The sequence below is a fragment of the Notolepis coatsorum genome, assembly GCF_963971535.1.
Source record: "Notolepis coatsorum genome assembly, chromosome: 19".
Classification (NCBI taxonomy): domain Eukaryota; kingdom Metazoa; phylum Chordata; class Actinopteri; order Aulopiformes; family Paralepididae; genus Notolepis; species Notolepis coatsorum.
Window position 1 is genome coordinate 58,609,664 of NC_140183.1, and position 19,931 is coordinate 58,629,594.

Consider the following 19,931-nt stretch of genomic DNA (forward strand, 5'->3'; position numbering starts at 1 on the left):
CAACATCTGAAGTCTATCGTGACTGCGATTCACGGTAGCATCCGTTAGACTCACCCCCCTTAAACTCACTCCACTCCACCCAAGGCATCTTGGTCATTTGGCATCGTCACCTTAAACTTCGATGCCCCGAGGGAGTTTCGAACCAGTGGTCTGTCGCACCACGGGTCGACAGCACAGACTGCTATACCAAGAGGTGAATTCACTGCTTTGCAACGTGTCTATGTGTCTTTTAAGGGAGAGAGTGAGTTTAACATTTATATTTAGTCATTTAGCTGACGCTTTTATCCAAAGCGACTTACAAGTTCTGTACGACAAGTCATCAGGAAGGGTACAACTCTATCAGCTGAGTAACAATGTTCATCAAAGTGTTGCGTGTTACAGTGTAGGTTCGTTTATTAGGACAAGTGCATGTATGGAAGCAAATGAGTGACAGAAGTATTTGAATTTTATCAGACACCGAATTTATAGCATTGAAAATAATTACTTTGAAAACATGTATCTGAATTCTTTCAGACACTGAATTTATAGCATTGAAAATAATTACTTTGAAAACATGTATCTGAATTTTTTCAGACACCGAATTTATAGCATTGAAAATAATTACTTTGAAAATCATGTATCTGAATTTTTTGCTCCGAATTTACATATGTGAAATAAAAATTCAGTGTTTAAAATTCAATGTAAAACATTAGAATGCATAATTGCGGTGTATAAAATTCAATGTAAAAAATTCGATGCATAATTGCGGTGTATAGAATTTGATGTAAAAAACCATCATCCGGGCTACCCAGACAGGATAAGCAATCGAGCCTGGATGCAATCGAACTGACTTCTGGCCTATCACTGCACGGCTTTGTCAGTCATGTGATCACACCAACCCGGGAGAAAGATGGCGGTATATATACATACGGTGGGGAGAGAATATATACATACGGTGGGGAGGAGACTACATTAGGAGGGGGTGGGTGGGTGGGAGAGAAATATACATACGGTGGGGAGAGAATATATACATATGGTGGGGAGGAGACTGTACATTAGGAGGGGGTGGGTGGGAGAGAAATATACGGTACATATAATAGACGGTCTCCTCCCCACCGTATGTATATATTCTCTCCCCGCCATATGTATATTTCTCTCCCACCCACCCACCCCCTCCTAATGTACAGTCTCCTCCCCACCGTATGTATATATTCTCTCCCCACCGTATGTATATTTCTCTCTCACCCCCCCACCCCCTCCTAATGTACAGTCTCCTCCCCACCGTATGTATATATTCTCTCCCCGCCATATGTATATTTTAGGGGTGTCCGATATTATCGCCCTACCGATATTATCGGCCGATATTGGCATTAATTTTTATTTATTTTTTACATTTCTATAACCTTTATTTACCCAGGCAAGCAAGTAAGAACAAATTCTGATTTTATTTATTGTCAAAAGTATGCATAATGTTGTGTTAATTCCACAACAAGAGATATGTAATGTTAATTACCTGAAATTATTAAAAAAATTTGCGGGGGAAACCCTGCAGGTATCGGTTGATATCGGTATCGGAAATTAAGAGTTGGACAATATCGGTATATCTGTATCGGTAAAAAAGCCAATATCGAGCGTCCCTAGTATATTTCTCTCCCACCCACCCCCTCCTAATGTACAGTCTCCTCCCCACCGTATGTATATATTCTCTCCCCACCGTATGTATATTTCTCTCCCACCCACCCCCTCCTAATGTACAGTCTCCTCCCCACCGTATGTATATATTCTCTCCCCACCATATGTATATTTCTCTCCCACCCACCCCCTCCTAATGTACAGTTTCCTCCCCACCGTATGTATATATTCTCTCCCCGCCATATGTATATTTCTCTCTCACCCACCCCCTCCTAATGTACAGTCTCCTCCCCACCGTATGTATATATTCTCTCCCCACCGTATGTATATATACCGCCATCTTTCTCCCGGGTTGGTGTGATCACATGACTGACAAAGCCGTGCAGTGATAGGCCAGAAGTCAGTTCGATTGCATCCAGGCTCGATTGCTTATCCTGTCTGGGTAGCCCGGATGATGGTTTTTTACATCGAATTCTATACACCGCAATTATGCATCGAATTTTATACACCGCAATTAATTTTAAACACTGAATTTTTATTTCACATAGGTAAATTCGGAGCAAAAAAATTCAGATACATGATTAATTAGAGTAATTATTTTCAATGCTATAAATTCGGTGTCTGAAAAAAATCAGATACATGTCTTCAAAGTAATTATTTTCAATGCTATAAATTCGGTGTCTGAAAAAATTCAGATACATGTTTTCAAAGTAATTATTTTCAATGCTATAAATTCGGTGTCTGATAAAATTCAAATACTTCTGTCACTCATTTGCTTCCATATGCATGACAGTAAGGTTAGTTAGGGTTAGGTCTTTTTAAAATTTATTTATACACATTTTTAGATAATGGTTGAAGTGCGTCTTTAGTCGACGGTGAAAGATTGGACGGGTTTCGGCTGTCCTAACTGGGGTGGGTAGTTCATTCCACCATTGTGGGGCAAGGACTGAGAATAGGCGACTTCTCTTTGATGACCCTCCCGGAGCTTGGATAGGAGTAGGTCTGAGGCGGCCAGAAGATGCAGAGCGTAGGGGTCTTGAGGGTGTGTAGTTAGAGACCATTGACCGGAGGTAGGCGGGAGCGGTTCCCTTTGCCGCATGGTAGGCCAGGTCGAGGGCCTTGAAGCGGATTCGTGCAGCAATGGGGAGCCAGTGCAGGTCCCTAAGAAGTGGGGTGACATGGGCCGACTTCGGTAGGTTTGAGATCAGGCGGGCCGCTGCGTTCTGAATGAGTTGAAGAGGCTTGGTAAAAGATGGGTCTTTAACTCATTGACTGCCAGCTATTAGACGGGGCCCGTCGTAGCAATGCCACTCTTTAAAAGATAGGAGTGCATCACCTTGTTTGTAGAGCTATAACTATATTCTATATTATAGCTATGGATCCAATACTATGGCCCATTTGACATCACCTATCTATCATTCAATATGTGAAAAAGAATAAATTTTTTCATCCATACGTTCCCGTGTTATACCGTGGTGAATACAAGTATAGTTATAGCGTGATCTGGGGTAATTCCCGAAAGGCTGAGTAATAGCCTTATACGTAAATTCTACTATAAACGTTGCGGTTTCTTGTCTGTACATGCTACTATTCCCAAATCAAATCTATATCATAGGTATTATGTTTCGTCATGAATGCATGAAAGGGGGGGGGGGGGTCGTTTTTTTATGCTTTGATCGGCACCAACGGCATACGTTGTGGAGTAACGTTACACACACACACGTTGCGATCGAGTTGAAGACATGGTTGGATCAACGCAGGATTGATATCATATAGCCCTTACCTTCACTAGGATGTACCCCAAAAAGAATATTCCAATTATCTCATTGCGAGTCCCAGTATTGGTGTTGATCGTGTCGCCAACATAATCCACCACACATCATGCATCAGGAGCATTTGACGCTTCTCAACCCGATCGTTATGACCTCTCCATTCGCTCGACAAAGAAAAGTGCGTCCGGTGACATTTGACCGTTGCACAGGCCAAGATACAAGGTATCAAAGGGTGCTCGATACCGCCGTCTAGCTGGATGCGGCCGGTATTGCACTTTGACGATCTCAGACTCATTCCCTATGGTAACACCAAGGTCCCTGGATGAATAATGAATAAAAATATAGAATAAAAGAATAAACAACCAAAACCCGAGATATCTCGGGTCTGGCAGCCAACGCATGTCGAGTTAACCCGACTTATCTCGGGTCTGGCAATTATCCTGGCGAGGATTTAAAAGCTTCAACAGAGCAGGTGCCCCTGACGACGGCGGGGTAATTTATTCCACAGGTAGGGAGCGCGGTAGGCAAAGGCTCTGTGGCCAGCGGATTTTTTTCCCCCTCACGGCGCAAACAGACCAGTCGCGCACTCAGGCACTCGCGGGTTCCGTGCGAGATCGCGAGCGTGGCCTGGCACACCGAGTCCCACTTCAGAGCGGGCAAAAGCGCCACGAAGGCACATTTACATTGGAACAGCTGTAAATGCCTAGTCTATTGCGAAGTCAGTCCCCGTTTTAATTTTTTTTTTAAGATTTCCAGTTCCAGTGTTCTATTGTCCATTTTGCATGTATAACCAGTTATTATATAATTAATTAGAATGTTAGAATTCATTTGAGAATGATGATCAGTGTGACTGTACTCCTGAAAAAGTATAGTAATATGGTTTATTTGTATTGGGAAAGATACAGACACATTAGCTGGTTGAACAACATCTATATGTGTGGTAATAATGCAGATATATTGAGTGTATTTCTGTGAGAATGTGTGTGGCGCACGCCTCTGAATCCAACCAAAGCGAAAATGATCGCTTCGGTGTGTCAGGGCTGTAACGGCCCCCCGAGTTTGCTCTGAACAGGGTAAATCTGCATTTTATGGAATGACCTCCCAACAGTCCTTAAAGGGGAACTATTTTACTATTTCTTTCACTATTTGGGCACTTTTACACAATTCCTGTGAGTCTATGGAACACCTCTGTAATATATATATTTTTTTTATTCATTGTTTTGTATTTCTAATCAAGTCCTCAAAAACAGCATTTTTCTACCTCAAGATCTCGAGCCGTTTTGAGCCTGGGCTCCTAAACCACTGCGCCGTGCCGGCGCCGCCTGAACATTATCATGCAGCGGTGTCTTTCTGACATCACATATCGCGCACATTTTCAAATGACTCAGTTCAGTGAGGGTGAATATTGTGAGAGGAGAATTGGAAGAATGCGCCAATATGAGAATTTTGAGACATAGATCATATTAATATAAGTTCACATAGCTAGGAAACAATGCTAAACACTCAAAAAGGCCATTTATAAGATAGTTCCCCTTTAAAGCTTGAGATTCTCTCCTCTGTTGCAGAGTTTAAAACCTTGATCTCTTGATTTGTTATCCTTGCTTTTTGCCTTGTCTTATCGTTATGATTGTATATGCTTATTTCTGTATGTACACTCGAAGTGAGAATTACAGAACCCCCCCATATGAGAATTACACTTCATCTATAAAAACAATGCGTGCATAAAATGTGTGTGTGTGTGTAGGCTCTGTACTGAGGGAGAGAGGACGTTCAGCAGCAGAGTGATGTTGGAGAGGCACGTCCAGCTGAGACACGGCATGAATCCCCTGAGCCAGCCCGACTCGCCACCGCTACGTCACTCAGTGAGTCCTTCCATTAAAGCTTCAACAGCAATTGAGCGATATTTCTGTGTTTTTCTTTTTTTACTGGTCTCTGGACTTTGTTACCTTCTTTTGTAAGATTATTTTAAAAGTGTTGAGGAACGTATTGAGCGCTGGCGTCAAACATAACGTCCCCGTTTTAACGTCCACCGTCTTCGTCCCTTTGACAGAAGGGAGCCGGCGGTCCGGACGACGCGGACAGCTCCTCGGAGCAGGACGGCGGCCCGGCGCCGCGCCGGAGGGCAGCCGTGAAGACGGAGCGAGGGGAGGAGGAGGACGGCGCGAACGGGGCGAGCCCGGCCAAGAAGCCCCGCTCCTCCGCTCCCCCCTCCTCCTCCTCTCCGCTCCCCGCGACTGGCTTCCGCTGCGCCCCCTGCGGCTTCGCCACCGAGGACCGCGCGGCCTTCCTGGAGCACATCCCGCAGCACCGCTCGGAGGGCGCCGGGGGCCCGGGGCTCCAGTGCTCGCAGTGCGGCGCCTGCTTCACCTCGGCGCCCTCCCTGTCCCGCCACCGCTTCATCACCCACCGTGTCAGAGACGCCGCGCCCCCCGCGGACAACCACCACCGGCACCGCCGCCGCCCGGAGGGCTCCCCCGGGAATGCCAGTGACCGCGACGACGACGACGCAGGTTCCCCCTCTTCCTCCTCCTCCTCCCACCGCCCCTCTGGCCGCAGGAGGGAGGAGGGGGAGGGCAGGCTGGCCTGCAAGGTGTGTGGCAAGCGCTTCGAGAAGTCGGCCGATCTGAATACTCATTTTAGAACTCACGGCATGGCCTACATCAGCGCCCGGAATGCAGGTAAATCCACATGAGAGGGAAGGGGAGGAGGAGAGGAAGTGAAAGAGTGTACAAAGTGCCTTTTTTTTATTATCCAAGTGTAGTTGACATGCACTATGTTACCCAAAGATCACTGAAGGTGTGTTCTTATACTGTACCTGGCGTCCCCCAGCCATGTGGGCCCCATGTGAGGCTCTCTCCCCCTTCTGTCCACCAGGGGGAATGAAAGCTTTTGCACTCTTTTGTCATTATTGTAAATATACAGTGACATCACTCAATTTGTATGAGGTTTTTAAAGGTGGTGGTGGGGGGATGGGCACAAGAAGAACTCACTGAAGCTCTTCTCACTGTAAACGCGGTGGACTTACTTGACCTTCTCGTTGGTTTCTCATCACTCAGGATGTAGAAACGATACGAACGAGACCATTGTTACTTAGGGAACGCGCCGACGGCGGTATCGGATGTCTGGGCCGACGCCAGGCTCAAACGGGGTTGCCGGAATTGACCCATCTCAAACCCTGCCCCCTTTTCTTGATCCTTTCTTGGTTTGAGATGGGCCAATTGGTAGAATCTCACCAATACAATAATCTGACACACAAGAGGCCCGTTTAGCATGTCAGAAATCAAAGGAAAGCTAATTTATTTTTGCATATATCTGTATATATTTTTCTTTTTTTTGCATTTTTGACATTTTGGTTCTCTCGAATGGTAAAAAAAAAAAAAGGCCTATATCTAAAGTGTTTTTATCAAGTCACCCCTGACTATAAACGAGCTGATTGGACGTTAATGGAGTGCGTCACGTCATCCTACTCTACCGACCGCTGTGCTCTTGCCTCTCACTTAGCGGGCGGCACAACCGCGAGACGGAAATGCGCATAGCCCTGCATGCTAGCTAGTTAGCAGCAGGCTACTTGGCGCCATTGCTTCACTTCCTCTAGTTTTCCTCCAACTCCTCCCCGCTCCTCTTCCTCTGTAACCCCCAGCAACCCCCAGCTCACGCCTGTAGTGTGAGAGAACTGATGTGCTAAGGTACCCCCCCCCCCATCCATGTTCAGATATCGTATCTTTATACGGCTGCCTTTCCAGAGGAGCCAGCCCCTTGACACATACTGTACTCAGGTAAGCCAGGGAAACCCAACCAGTGGTCCCAAGTCTATTATGCTGTTCAGTAACGGTGATGGATCTGATCAGTACTCAAACTGGGACTGGGAAGGTGGTCTCGGTGCGTCCCTAGTCGCTGTACGCGTTCTTGCAGTGCAATGTCACGAGAGAATTATGAATGTGAAACCAAAACCTACTGTGATTTTTATTATGCCTGCTGCCCGTTTCACTGAGCGTTGAAACGCAGCGTCAGAATGTGACCCTCTCCGTTCAATATTTCCTCCTACTGAGCAGATCTCTGGAAGTAATCATGATCCAGGCATCTTTATTTTTTATTTCTTTTCCACGTTATTTAACCTTTTTAACACCTCCAAGAAGAATGTATGTGCAAGATTGGCATATCCGTTCCTTCCATCTCTGAGTAGAGCTGTACAATGTGTGTTTGTGTGTGTGTGTGTGCTTTTGATGTTTGACTTTTTTGGGGACTTGTGTTTGTCCAAAATCCTGATTTATGACATTAGTAATTACTGTTTAAAATTAAATGTTTTTAATGTTTCCCCTGTTTGCCTGCCACGCTTAGAAAACTATAAAAAATTATTATGTAGCCATGCACATTTACAGTACTGCTTAAAACTGATTTGACACCATCGCACACAGTACAAAGATCTTGTCGATTTCCTAATGTGAAACGGGTGTGATATTAAAGGAACACGCCAACATTTGGGGAAATTAGCTTATCGTCTTCTCCAGAGAGAGACAAGAAGATAGATACCAGTTTCCTCTGTGCATTCAGTAGAAAGCTATCTGGTTGCACGTTAGCCTAGCTTAGCACAATGAATGGAGGCGGACATGTACGGATAGCCTTCGGGAGAGGTGTTAGTTGGACAATGCGTAGGCTACCCGTACATGTCCGCTTCCATTCATTGTGCTAAGCTAGGCTAACATGCAGCCAGACAGAGGGAACTGGTGTCTATCTTCTTGTCTCTCTCTGGAGAAGACGGTAAGCTAATTAGCCCAAAATGTTGGCGTGTTCCTTTAATGTACTGGTGTAGCTAGATCAGAGTGGGCATGAATTGTTATGGCCTGCCCCCCATGTGTAAAGCTGTAGCCATGTTATGCAGTGTGTGGTCACTATTTACTCTTAGACACGCCCCTCAATTGCCCCCCCCCCAGCCCCAAGGGCCCACCCCCTGCAGCGATGGAGGCCCCTGGGTGGCTCCACGTTGTGTTATTTCTAATAGTAGTGACTGTATGTAAGGGAACGTGCGTCGAGCAGGCACTAACTGATGGGAGTAACCCGGGACTTTTGCTGCTCAGCGTAAAAAAAAAGGCATTAGTGACCCGTTACAAAATCAAAGATTTCTTATTTCTTCTATGAATTAACCTGTGTGTGTGTGTGTGTCTATTTTTGGGGGGAAATGATATTGTGCTACTTAAACACACACATCTCTTCTGATATAACTTAATTTTTTCTGTTGATAATTTAAAGTCTGTTTATAACCAAATGCTCTTGTAAAAAAAAAGCGAAATAAATAAAGATCTGACTTTTACATGCTCGGTCTCGTGGTGCTTTTATACAAAGTGTCGTTTGTAAAAATCCATGCAATAATTAATTACACAACTTTTGAGTAAATGGGTACATCGTCTTTATTGTGTCTCACCGTCTGTTCATTCAGTCTTGTTGACATCCGTCTACTCCACACACTATAAGACGGATCTCACACAGAGCGACAAACACTAACTGTTCCTTCACATTCTATTACAATACAAATAGGAAATATAATAGAAGTAGATTTTCTTTAAATAATAAAGTATATCAAAAAGCAGGGTAGCCGGACCAGCACTCTCTGGTTCAATGTTTTTAATGGCTAGCCATATCACTGAAGAAGGACATTGTCCGAAACATGTCTGCTATCTATTCAGGCTGCCATTAAAAACATTGAACCTGAGAGTGCTGGTCCGGCTACCCTGCTTTTTTATATACTGAACTTTATGGGATTACAGCACCCAGTGTTAGAACTTGTGAGCGCGGTCTAACTTGACTACTTTAAATAATAAAAATGTACATGAATATATTTCCCATATGGGCTAAAAAAAAAAAAGTGCTTTCATCAACCAGCTGTAAGGAATTCTAACCTGTAACGTCACAATTTGTGTTTTTAGAATAGCTGTTGATATTTCCTGAGTTCACACACGCGTGAGAATAAAATAAATAAACCTCAGACAGCCACACAGTAAGCATTATATTCACCACAAATCAGTCCAACATTAAGAACGATCTCTAAAGTTTTAACATGATAATATGTGCTGAGCTGAAGGTGCAGCTGGTCTCTAAACTGAAGGTGCAGCTGGTCTCTAAACTGAAGGTGCAGCTGGTCTCTAAACTGAAGGTGCAGCTGGTCTCTAAACTGAAGGTGCAGCTGGTCTCTAAACTGAAGGTGCAGCTGGTCTCTAAACTGAAGGTGCAGCTGGTCTCTAAAGTGAGCTGAAGGTGCAGCTGGTCTCTAAAGTGAAGGTGCAGCTGGTCTCTAAAGTGAGCTGAAGGTGCAGCTGGTCTCTAAAGTGAAGGTGCAGCTGGTCTCTAAAGTGAAGGTGCAGCTGGTCTCTAAACTGAAGGTGCAGCTGGTCTCTAAAGTGAGCTGAAGGTGCAGCTGGTCTCTAAAGTGAGCTGAAGGTGCAGCTGGTCTCTAAAGTGAGCTGAAGGTGCAGCTGGTCTCTAAAGTGAAGGTGCAGCTGGTCTCTAAAGTGAGCTGAAGGTGCAGCTGGTCTCTAAAGTGAGCTGAAGGTGCAGCTGGTCTCTAAAGTGAAGGTGCAGCTGGTCTCTAAAGTGAAGGTGCAGCTGGTCTCTAAAGTGAGCTGAAGGTGCAGCTGGTCTCTAAAGTGAAGGTGCAGCTGGTCTCTAAAGTGAAGGTGCAGCTGGTCTCTAAACTGAAGGTGCAGCTGGTCTCTAAACTGAAGGTGCAGCTGGTCTCTAAAGTGAAGGTGCAGCTGGTCTCTAAAGTGAGCTGAAGGTGCAGCTGGTCTCTAAAGTGAAGGTGCAGCTGGTCTCTAAACTGAAGGTGCAGCTGGTCTCTAAAGTGAGCTGAAGGTGCAGCTGGTCTCTAAACTGAAGGTGCAGCTGGTCTCTAAACTGAAGGTGCAGCTGGTCTCTAAACTGAAGGTGCAGCTGGTCTCTAAACTGAAGGTGCAGCTGGTCTCTAAACTGAAGGTGCAGCTGGTCTCTAAACTGAAGGTGCAGCTGGTCTCTAAACTGAAGGTGCAGCTGGTCTCTAAACTGAAGGTGCAGCTGGTCTCTAAACTGAAGGTGCAGCTGGTCTCTAAAGTGAGCTGAAGGTGCAGCTGGTCTCTAAAGTGAAGGTGCAGCTGGTCTCTAAAGTGAAGGTGCAGCTGGTCTCTAAAGTGAAGGTGCAGCTGGTCTCTAAAGTGAAGGTGCAGCTGGTCTCTAAACTGAAGGTGCAGCTGGTCTCTAAAGTGAAGGTGCAGCTGGTCTCTAAACTGAAGGTGCAGCTGGTCTCTAAACTGAAGGTGCAGCTGGTCTCTAAAGTGAAGGTGCAGCTGGTCTCTAAACTGAAGGTGCAGCTGGTCTCTAAAGTGAGCTGAAGGTGCAGCTGGTCTCTAAACTGAAGGTGCAGCTGGTCTCTAAAGTGAAGGTGCAGCTGGTCTCTAAACTGAAGGTGCAGCTGGTCTCTAAAGTGAGCTGAAGGTGCAGCTGGTCTCTAAACTGAAGGTGCAGCTGGTCTCTAAAGTGAAGGTGCAGCTGGTCTCTAAACTGAAGGTGCAGCTGGTCTCTAAAGTGAGCTGAAGGTGCAGCTGGTCTCTAAAGTGAAGGTGCAGCTGGTCTCTAAAGTGAAGGTGCAGCTGGTCTCTAAACTGAAGGTGCAGCTGGTCTCTAAACTGAAGGTGCAGCTGGTCTCTAAACTGAAGGTGCAGCTGGTCTCTAAAGTGAAGGTGCAGCTGGTCTCTAAACTGAAGGTGCAGCTGGTCTCTAAACTGAAGGTGCAGCTGGTCTCTAAAGTGAAGGTGCAGCTGGTCTCTAAAGTGAAGGTGCAGCTGGTCTCTAAAGTGAAGGTGCAGCTGGTCTCTAAACTGAAGGTGCAGCTGGTCTCTAAAGTGAGCTGAAGGTGCAGCTGGTCTCTAAACTGAAGGTGCAGCTGGTCTCTAAAGTGAGCTGAAGGTGCAGCTGGTCTCTAAACTGAAGGTGCAGCTGGTCTCTAAACTGAAGGTGCAGCTGGTCTCTAAAGTGAAGGTGCAGCTGGTCTCTAAACTGAAGGTGCAGCTGGTCTCTAAACTGAAGGTGCAGCTGGTCTCTAAAGTGAAGGTGCAGCTGGTCTCTAAAGTGAGCTGAAGGTGCAGCTGGTCTCTAAAGTGAGCTGAAGGTGCAGCTGGTCTCTAAAGTGAGCTGAAGGTGCAGCTGGTCTCTAAAGTGAGCTGAAGGTGCAGCTGGTCTCTAAAGTGAGCTGAAGGTGCAGCTGGTCTCTAAACTGAAGGTGCAGCTGGTCTCTAAAGTGAGCTGAAGGTGCAGCTGGTCTCTAAACTGAAGGTGCAGCTGGTCTCTAAAGTGAAGGTGCAGCTGGTCTCTAAACTGAAGGTGCAGCTGGTCTCTAAACTGAAGGTGCAGCTGGTCTCTAAACTGAAGGTGCAGCTGGTCTCTAAAGTGAAGGTGCAGCTGGTCTCTAAAGTGAGCTGAAGGTGCAGCTGGTCTCTAAAGTGAGCTGAAGGGGTGCAGCTGGTCTCTAAAGTGAGCTGAAGGGGTGCAGCTGGTCTCTAAAGTGAGCTGAAGGGGTGCAGCTGGTCTCTAAAGTGAGCTGAAGGGGTGCAGCTGGTCTCATCACAACAGGAAAACCACCAGTGCGAGAACGAGCACTGGCTTCACAAAGCCTGCTAGTCCTTCAGCACTCTGGGACGGCGCTCCTAAGAGGTGAGAAAACAAAATAATAGATATATATATTTATTTTTAACTCCCTCTCTTTGAAAGAGGAATTCCACCTCAAATGTACTTTGAGATAATTTGCCACACATTTACTATGATTTTCTTTTTCTTTTTTGAGTAACAAGCTCAAAGAAAGAACACAATGCAAATACATCATAGAATTGTCTGAACCGGCTGAGAGAATGTTTCCATACATACAGTATATGAAAGGAAACATATAAAATGGGTTTTGCCTCGTCTTAGTTTTCTATAAAGGAGACTATATATATATATATAAAAAAGGAAGGGTCATGTAGCGTGTGAACTTACACTTGTGCCAGTTCTGAAGCCTGTATTAAGATTCAAAATATACAAGCTGAGGAAATATACTAACCAATACATCAAACGTTAGCTTGTTAACAATGCAACACATTGCCAAGGATTCTGACACCCGAGGTAATAACCTGTTTAAATGACTTGCAAAAAAAATTATGAATGGTGAAAAGAAACTAGCATGGACCCAAGTGTGCAGAGAACCTTCGTTCTTAATAAGATAAGAGAGGTGAAAACGATGTCTTCGCCCGGTAACTTTACAGCTCTCATGGCAGGTCTCACGCTACCTGCTGATGCTGGCTTGTGTTTCTGGGCCGTGGCGGTGGGTTCCGGGTCGCGGGTCTCGCCCAGAGTGCTCTCGATGGCAGCCATCTTCTCCTGGTCCAGGCCCTCCTTCTGAGTCTCGGTTAGCATGGCGATGTTATCAGGACCCAGGGACTTCAGCTGACTGACCGAGAGGGCCTGGTTGAGAGGAGAAGGGAGGGAGCGGTGAACGGTCACCATGTGAGCGGAGAGAGAAAGGGCTACGTGGACATGTTACGCTCAGGAAGAGAAGAAAGTCAGTTAAGTTCAGATTGTGAAGGTAGACGGCAAACCGCACGTCTCTCATTTTCAATGAGAAAATTGGACAATGCAGTTGTTGCTTCGTTCAGACTAGCGATTTAAAAACATCACTCTGGATGGTGTCATTGACGACGGTCGACATATTCTGTACAGGCTATAGTTCGTAGTGTATTTTCTAAATTCAAAAGGGAGAATATTTCAACTATTACAGCGACACATTCTGCCCTTGCCATCAAGGTTGGCGTCAGTGGATTTTGCCTTCATCTCTCATTGAAAGATAGCATCTCTCTCTCTCCCCCACACACACACACAGGGTTGGGATCAATCTACTTTTAATTCAAAGATTGCTGTTTACTTGCTGATGACATTCCTTCTCATTTATTTGTCAATAGGTTGGATAATATAACCTTTTCACCCCAACAGCTTTTGACTTTGTAAGAAAATCCACTTCCTGAATTAATTGAAAGTTAATTGACCGCAGCCCTGACACACACAGACACATACAGACACACACATGCTACTCACATTGAGGCGGTCCGCAGGTATGAGAGGGATGCTGGTTGGTTGGAATGATGAAAAGACAGAGGGATCCAGAGAAGTCAGCTCAGCAGCACTCAGACCCGCTGGGGGGGAGAGAGAGAGAGAGAGAGAAGGAAAGAAAGAAAGAAACGCAGCTGATCATCATTTTATCATTCCATGTGCATCGTTGATTTGACTACACAGAACGAGAGACAGACCTGGAAAGGGATTGTTTACTGATGCACAGACAATCATCTCACAGGGAGAGAGGTCAGACAGTGGCTCAGGATGTAGAATGGTCTCCTGGTAATCGGAAAGGTTCCCAGTCTTTAGATCAACGTTGTATCAACATCTTTTAAATGGTTTAATGAGATAAGATAAGATTTCGAATGCAGGCTAAGAAGACTCATTTGAAGTGTCCCCGTGTCAGAATTTAAGTTTTTTTGGTTGAATAAAAGGCTAATTTGTGTCAAGTTGTAACGTATTGCGCCTGGACTCAAGTCGGCCCAATGCTTGCAGAAACAGAGAATATCATAGAGGTTTGACCCATGATGTTGCCCAGGGTGATGACCACAGCGTCAGTCCAGCCGTCAGGTTGACCAAACACAGCCACGGCACGCCTCTTCAGTTCCTCGTTCACCACCAGGGGGCACTGCACGTCACTAATAGAGTCCACAGCCTCCCTGTGACACACACACACACAACATGTTGTCTAGCTGAAGAGCAAAACCTAATATCTGCATAAAAAAGGTGGGGGAAAACCATATCTGCAATTTGCGAGGCACTAATATCTGGTCGGGTATTCTTAAAAAATTATATTCTGCAGGAAAACCTTTTTGCTTTCTCCAAAAAGGGAATTTTGCTCTTTGCCAATTGTTATGTGAATATGAAACATTTGAAGGAGTTGCATATACACATGCACAACAGACAAACACTCACACAGACACGTACACAGAGTATGAGTTGTGTATGAAGCACTAACCTGAAGGCCTCGACGCTGACTTGTCTGATCTCTTCAGCGCTGAGTCCACAGATGAACTGGTTGAGTTGAGTTATCTCCACAGCTCCCAGCTGTCCCACTGACAAACCAGTACGCTTAATGAAGCCCCTCCACACCGCCTCCCTCTGTCAACACCAGCACCAGCATTAGTATCGTCTTCAGTAACAATGATGCTCTTCTTCACCATCATCACTTATCATTATCACCATCATCTTCATCATCAGCATCATCATTATCACCATCACTGATGGCCATCCATTATCTTTCTCATAATGAATCATATTGGAATAAAAAGCTATTTGTGTTAGTGAGAGAGAGTGTGTGTGTGTGAGTGAGAGAGAGAGTGTGAGTGAGAGAGAGAGTGTGTGTGTGAGTGAGAGAGTGTGAGTGAGAGAGAGTGTGTGTGTGTGAGACTGAGTGAGAAAGAGAGAGAGAGAGTGTGAGAGAGAGAGTGTGTGTGAGAGAGAGAAAGAGAGAGAGAGTGTGTGTGTGAGTGAGAGAGTGTGTGTGAGAGAGAGAAAGAGAGAGAGTGTGTGTGAGAGAGAGCGAGAGTGTGTGTGTGTAACTGTACCTGTGGTTGAGTCCAGCCACACTGTGTGAGTGTCTCCAGTGCGTCCAGGGAACTGATGGAGATGTTCTGCAGCTCTGTGAGGGTGAAGCCCTGAGACACACAGCCGAGCTGCACCCCCTGGCTTTCATTCAGGCCCTGCACTGGACCCCAGGCCTGGAGACACACACACACACAGATACACACAGAGACACACACACAGATACACACACAAATAGACATAGACACACATACACATACGTACACACAGACATACACACACACAGACATAGACACATGCACACACACAGACATAGACACACACACATACACATACACACACCTTTACTTGTCTCAACCTCAGTAGAGAGTTGTGCAGGCTTTTGACCAGAAGGTTGCCGGTTCAACCCCCGGACTGGTAGGAAAGATCTGGGCTGGCAGGAAGCAAATGGAAAAACCCTCCCTCAATACGCTCACTTTAATGCCCTTGAGCAAGGCAGTTAACTCTCAACTGCACCAGTGGAACTGCTCAATGTCAATGAGTACAGTTGTTGGAATTCCCTTGTTGATACATGTGGTTATAATCATATCTGCATTTTCAAGTTTTAAATGAACCCTTATTTGAATGATATTCAGTCATCTGAAAATGTCACTAGTTACAATGAGCAGTTGTTATAATGATCCCACTCTAATACAAAATCAAAGTAAATTTTTCCAAATTCAATAGCCTTCAAATTACAGTGAATATAACAACAAATACACATTTAAAAGGTTATACAGTAGGTAGGTATCCTGGGAACAGTTAAATAAAATGCTCCAGTCACAATATTTTAATCTCCCTTCATCATCACTGTGCAAAGATGTTTGGGGGGTATATACTGTACAGTATATGTGTATGTGTGTATTAAAAAATGTTTACCGAAGGACGGTGCACATTAATCAACATCTTCAGTTTCCACATCAATGTAAATGTGCCATAATTAGCTAATGAGCTAGTTTTCATCTGTAGTCCCTGCCTACCATATACTGTATCTGTGTATATGTACCTACAGTATGTGTGTGGGGGGGGGGGTTCATACAGTTTGCATACAGTTCTCTGAGCAAACTGATCCAGGGTAAGTCTTTCCGCTCTACCTCGATGGCTTTCTGCCTCAGCACTCTGAGTTGTTCTGGGCTGTAGTCAGTGACGTCCCCGAGCGTCTCCACGGTGTCGCGGAACACCTGCGCTGACATGTTGCTCAGCTGCTGGGGGCTCAGGTACACCACGCTCCTACCCAGGTCCTCTATCAGGGACACGGTGAGGTCCTGGTCCACCCCAGCTCCTTCAGCTGACACCAGGAGAGAGAGAGGGGGAGAGGGAGCGGGAGGGAGAGATAGGAGAAGGAGGGGGGAGAGAGAGATAGGAGAAGGAGAGGGGAGAGAGAGGGGGGGATAGGAGAGAGAGAGAGAAGGAGGGGGAGAGAGGGAGGGAGAGAAGGAGGGGGGAGATGGGAGATAAAGAGGGGAGACAGGTTTCCAAGTAGGGTTATACTGTATAATGATAATAATAATATGAATACGTTTATTTATGGAACACATTTCTAAAACGTCGTTTACAAGGTGCTTCACACAAAACAGATGAAAGATTGAGTTTATCAACAGATTAAGACAGACGACAGCCGCAGCAGAAACACACGTCTTCCTCTTCCTCACACACCTTCCCTCTTCCTGCGCGAGGCGCTGGAGTCAGAGCCGGAGGACCTCATGACGAGACTGAAGAGTTTCTCTTTCAGTGTCTTGAGGTCAGGACCGGTCTGGACCTCTTTAGGGAGGGGAGAGCCAGGGGGGCGAGGGAGGCTGTCCAGGAGGTCAGAGAGGACACCTTGCAGCCAGGGCTGGCGGCGGGCGGTGGGTCAAAGAGATAACATGGAAATGCAGACAGAAGAACAACATACATACAGGAAGAGAATGTCTATGACATGTGAGATTGAGATTGTGAACGATAAGAACCGAATGCTGTTTTTGATATTTATTTTGGACACCTGTGTATTTGTGTAATTGGATATTTTATAAAGTGAATGAATAACCATGAATGTGCAGATGTGATACATCGGTCAAAAGTACTCAACCTGTACTCTCTTACTCAAGCCATCTTTAGACAATTAGGTTTGAAAATGTTGTTCATCTTAAAACTTTATTGGATTCTTTATGATGCCATCATCAAGATCTCCAAAACGATGATGAATTTATGTGAGGCAAATATGACAGGGTTATAGACACTCACCTTATAGCGGAGTGCACGTATGGCAGCAGCATCCAATAGGAGGAGAGGACCCAAGGATTCCATAGTCTCAACTGACCAATCAGAAGGATCCCTGAAATTGAGATCAAATAATGATAATTCTCTCTCTTTCTGGGTCAAATAGTATTTGCACCTATTTCCTAGTGATTGTTTTACTTGGAGTACCATACATGTGGGGTTACTGCATCAGAGCAATACCAATAATGTCAGGTAAGATGCATTGGCACAGTAAAGTATACTAAATTGACAAAATGTTCAAATGAAAGAAAGACCCCAGCCACCCGAACCACAAACTGTTTGACCTCATGCCGTCTGGCAGACGGTACCGCAGTCTCATGTCCACATCCAAGAGAACACTGAACAGCTACTTCCACCAGGCAAACAGACTACTGACGGATAGTCTCTGAATTATCACATGAACATCAACATACACACAAAAGCACCTTAGAGACTTGCACACCACACAAGCACACTTATAACACGCACACACTGCTGCGACTTACACTGTAGAATATATATTTAAAAAATATATATTTTTTTTTACCTTGTATTGTATAGTTTGTATAGATCATTATGTATTGTTGTTTACAAATCTACTACGGTTGAGGAGCTGGGAAAAACAAGCATCTCACGTTTTTCTGAGTGTATATATATAAAAATAAAACTGCAACAATAAAATATTTTGAATCTGGAATCTGTCTAAAACACACACACACACCTTCTGGTAGCCATTGTACCGTCCAATATGACAAACCCCCGCCCATCCGGTACTCCAAACAGGTTCAAACTAACTGCTGAAAATAATTTGAGCAAATTACGATCTGGCCCAGGTCTGGACGCGTCTATATTTATCACAGCCGAAGAGTGCAAGAGCGCTTCCGCATTTTGCCCTGATTGGCCCCGGTAACGCCCTCCAAATGCCCATTTTCTTTTCCCCCGCTCAGACGCCCAAATGGAATACATGTATATTATCGCAACGCGATAACGTTATTTCCCTGTACATTGCAACGTTAACACAACGCAGCTGTCAACTGTACTTTACATATTATCCAAACAAGGACCACATAACGCCATACGAGGACCACATAACGCCATAACATGCCATAATGTTATTTCCCTGTACATTGTAACGTTAACACAACGCAGCATTTCCCTGTACATTGCAACGTTAACACAACGCAGCATTTCCCTGTACATTGCAACGTTAACACAACGCAGCATTTCCCTGTACATTGCAACGTTAACACAACGCAGCTGTCAACTGTACTTTACATATTATCCAAACAAGGACCACATAACGCCATACGAGGACCACATAACGCCATAACATGCCATAATGTTATTTCCCTGTACATTGTAACGTTAACACAACGCAGCATTTCCCTGTACATTGAAACGTTAACACAACGCAGCATTTCCCTGTACATTGCAACGTTAACACAACGCAGCATTTCCCTGTACATTGCAACGTTAACACAACGCAGCTGTCAACTGTACTTTACATATTATCCAAACGAGGACCACATAACGCCATAACACGCCATAATGTTATTTCCCTGTACATTGTAACGTTAACACAACGCAGCTGTCAACTGTACTTTACATATTATGGAATACATGTATATTATCGCGACGCGATTCACTCGCAACGCCATAACGTTATTCGGGCATTCATAAAATTGATTGAATGAAATTGATTGAATGAAAATGTTATTAACAGATTGCAGAATGGTTACAATACAGTACGGCTCAATACACACAATTGTTAAGGGGATGCAGACCAGAGAAAGACTTTCGTCTTGTAATGTGTGCTAATATGGCGTGTTAATATGTGATTGACCAGCGTTAATATGAACCAAAGGCTTTGGCGTGTTAATATGTGATTGACCAGCGTTAATATGAACCAAAGGCTTTGGCTTTAATATGGCATATGGCGCGTTCTGGCATCTGTGATTAATGGGGGTCTGAACCGCGTCGAACCAAGCGGCGACCTCATGCTCATGCACGGCGAGCACCTGGGCGAAGGAAAAGGAAATGCGCATTACCGTACTGGCGTATGGCGAAGAATGCGGAAGCGATCTTGCACTCTTCGGCTGTGATAAATATAGACGCGGTCTGCGTAAGTAATAATAAAGCCAGTCCTCTGAGCAGCCAGCAACCTACCCATAGGTGTTGTTGAGTAGCTGAATCAGCGCCCCCCTGTGGCGTGGTGGTATTTGCGCACAGGAAGCCATTGCCAGCAGGCTAGAGTTGAGGGCCTCGGGGGACATGGCTGTCAGCTGAAAGGGGGGCAGCTCGCACAGCAGTGACCCCATTCTCAGCACCTCCTCACTGGACAGAGCAGATATGTTCCTTCCCTGGGGATTACACAGTGATAAGCAGCCATGGCTGTAGAACGTAGTCAGGCTTCCCACGTTCATGAACCCTTTCACTATTATCAGGGAAGGGTTAACCCTTTGTAGTGTGGTAGTGAAAGGTTAACCTGTAGTGTGGTAGTGAAATGGTTAACCTGTAGTGTGGTAGTGAAATGGTTAACCTTCTGTAGTGTGGTAGTGAAAGGTTAACCTTCTGTAGTGTGGTAGTGAAAGGTTAACCTTCTGCAGTGTGGCAGTGAAAGGTTAACCTTCTGTAGTGTGG

General features: G+C 45.2%; 2 protein-coding genes across 2 annotated transcripts in view; one reads left to right on the forward strand and one right to left on the reverse strand.

The window, feature by feature from the left end:
• The window catches only part of LOC311246688 (zinc finger protein 687a-like), a 30,537-nt gene extending 21,846 nt beyond the window's left edge, over window positions 1–8,691 (forward strand). The window contains exons 10-11 of the mRNA XM_084336895.1: window positions 5,128–5,245; window positions 5,434–8,691. Of these exons, the coding sequence (XP_084193021.1) occupies window positions 5,128–5,245; window positions 5,434–6,075 (760 nt within the window). The 3' untranslated portion in view covers window positions 6,076–8,691. The remainder of the gene's footprint in view (window positions 1–5,127; window positions 5,246–5,433) is intronic.
• A 3,278-nt stretch (window positions 8,692–11,969) lies between these two features.
• otoa (otoancorin) overlaps window positions 11,970–19,931 on the reverse strand; it is a gene marked incomplete at both ends in the record, with an annotated part of 33,443 nt that continues 25,481 nt past the window's right edge. Inside the window, 9 exons of the mRNA XM_084336663.1 lie at window positions 11,970–12,052; window positions 12,671–12,845; window positions 13,473–13,570; window positions 14,013–14,149; window positions 14,449–14,591; window positions 15,038–15,190; window positions 16,148–16,341; window positions 16,710–16,849; window positions 19,458–19,651. Of these exons, the coding sequence (XP_084192789.1) occupies window positions 11,970–12,052; window positions 12,671–12,845; window positions 13,473–13,570; window positions 14,013–14,149; window positions 14,449–14,591; window positions 15,038–15,190; window positions 16,148–16,341; window positions 16,710–16,849; window positions 19,458–19,651 (1,317 nt within the window). The remainder of the gene's footprint in view (window positions 12,053–12,670; window positions 12,846–13,472; window positions 13,571–14,012; window positions 14,150–14,448; window positions 14,592–15,037; window positions 15,191–16,147; window positions 16,342–16,709; window positions 16,850–19,457; window positions 19,652–19,931) is intronic.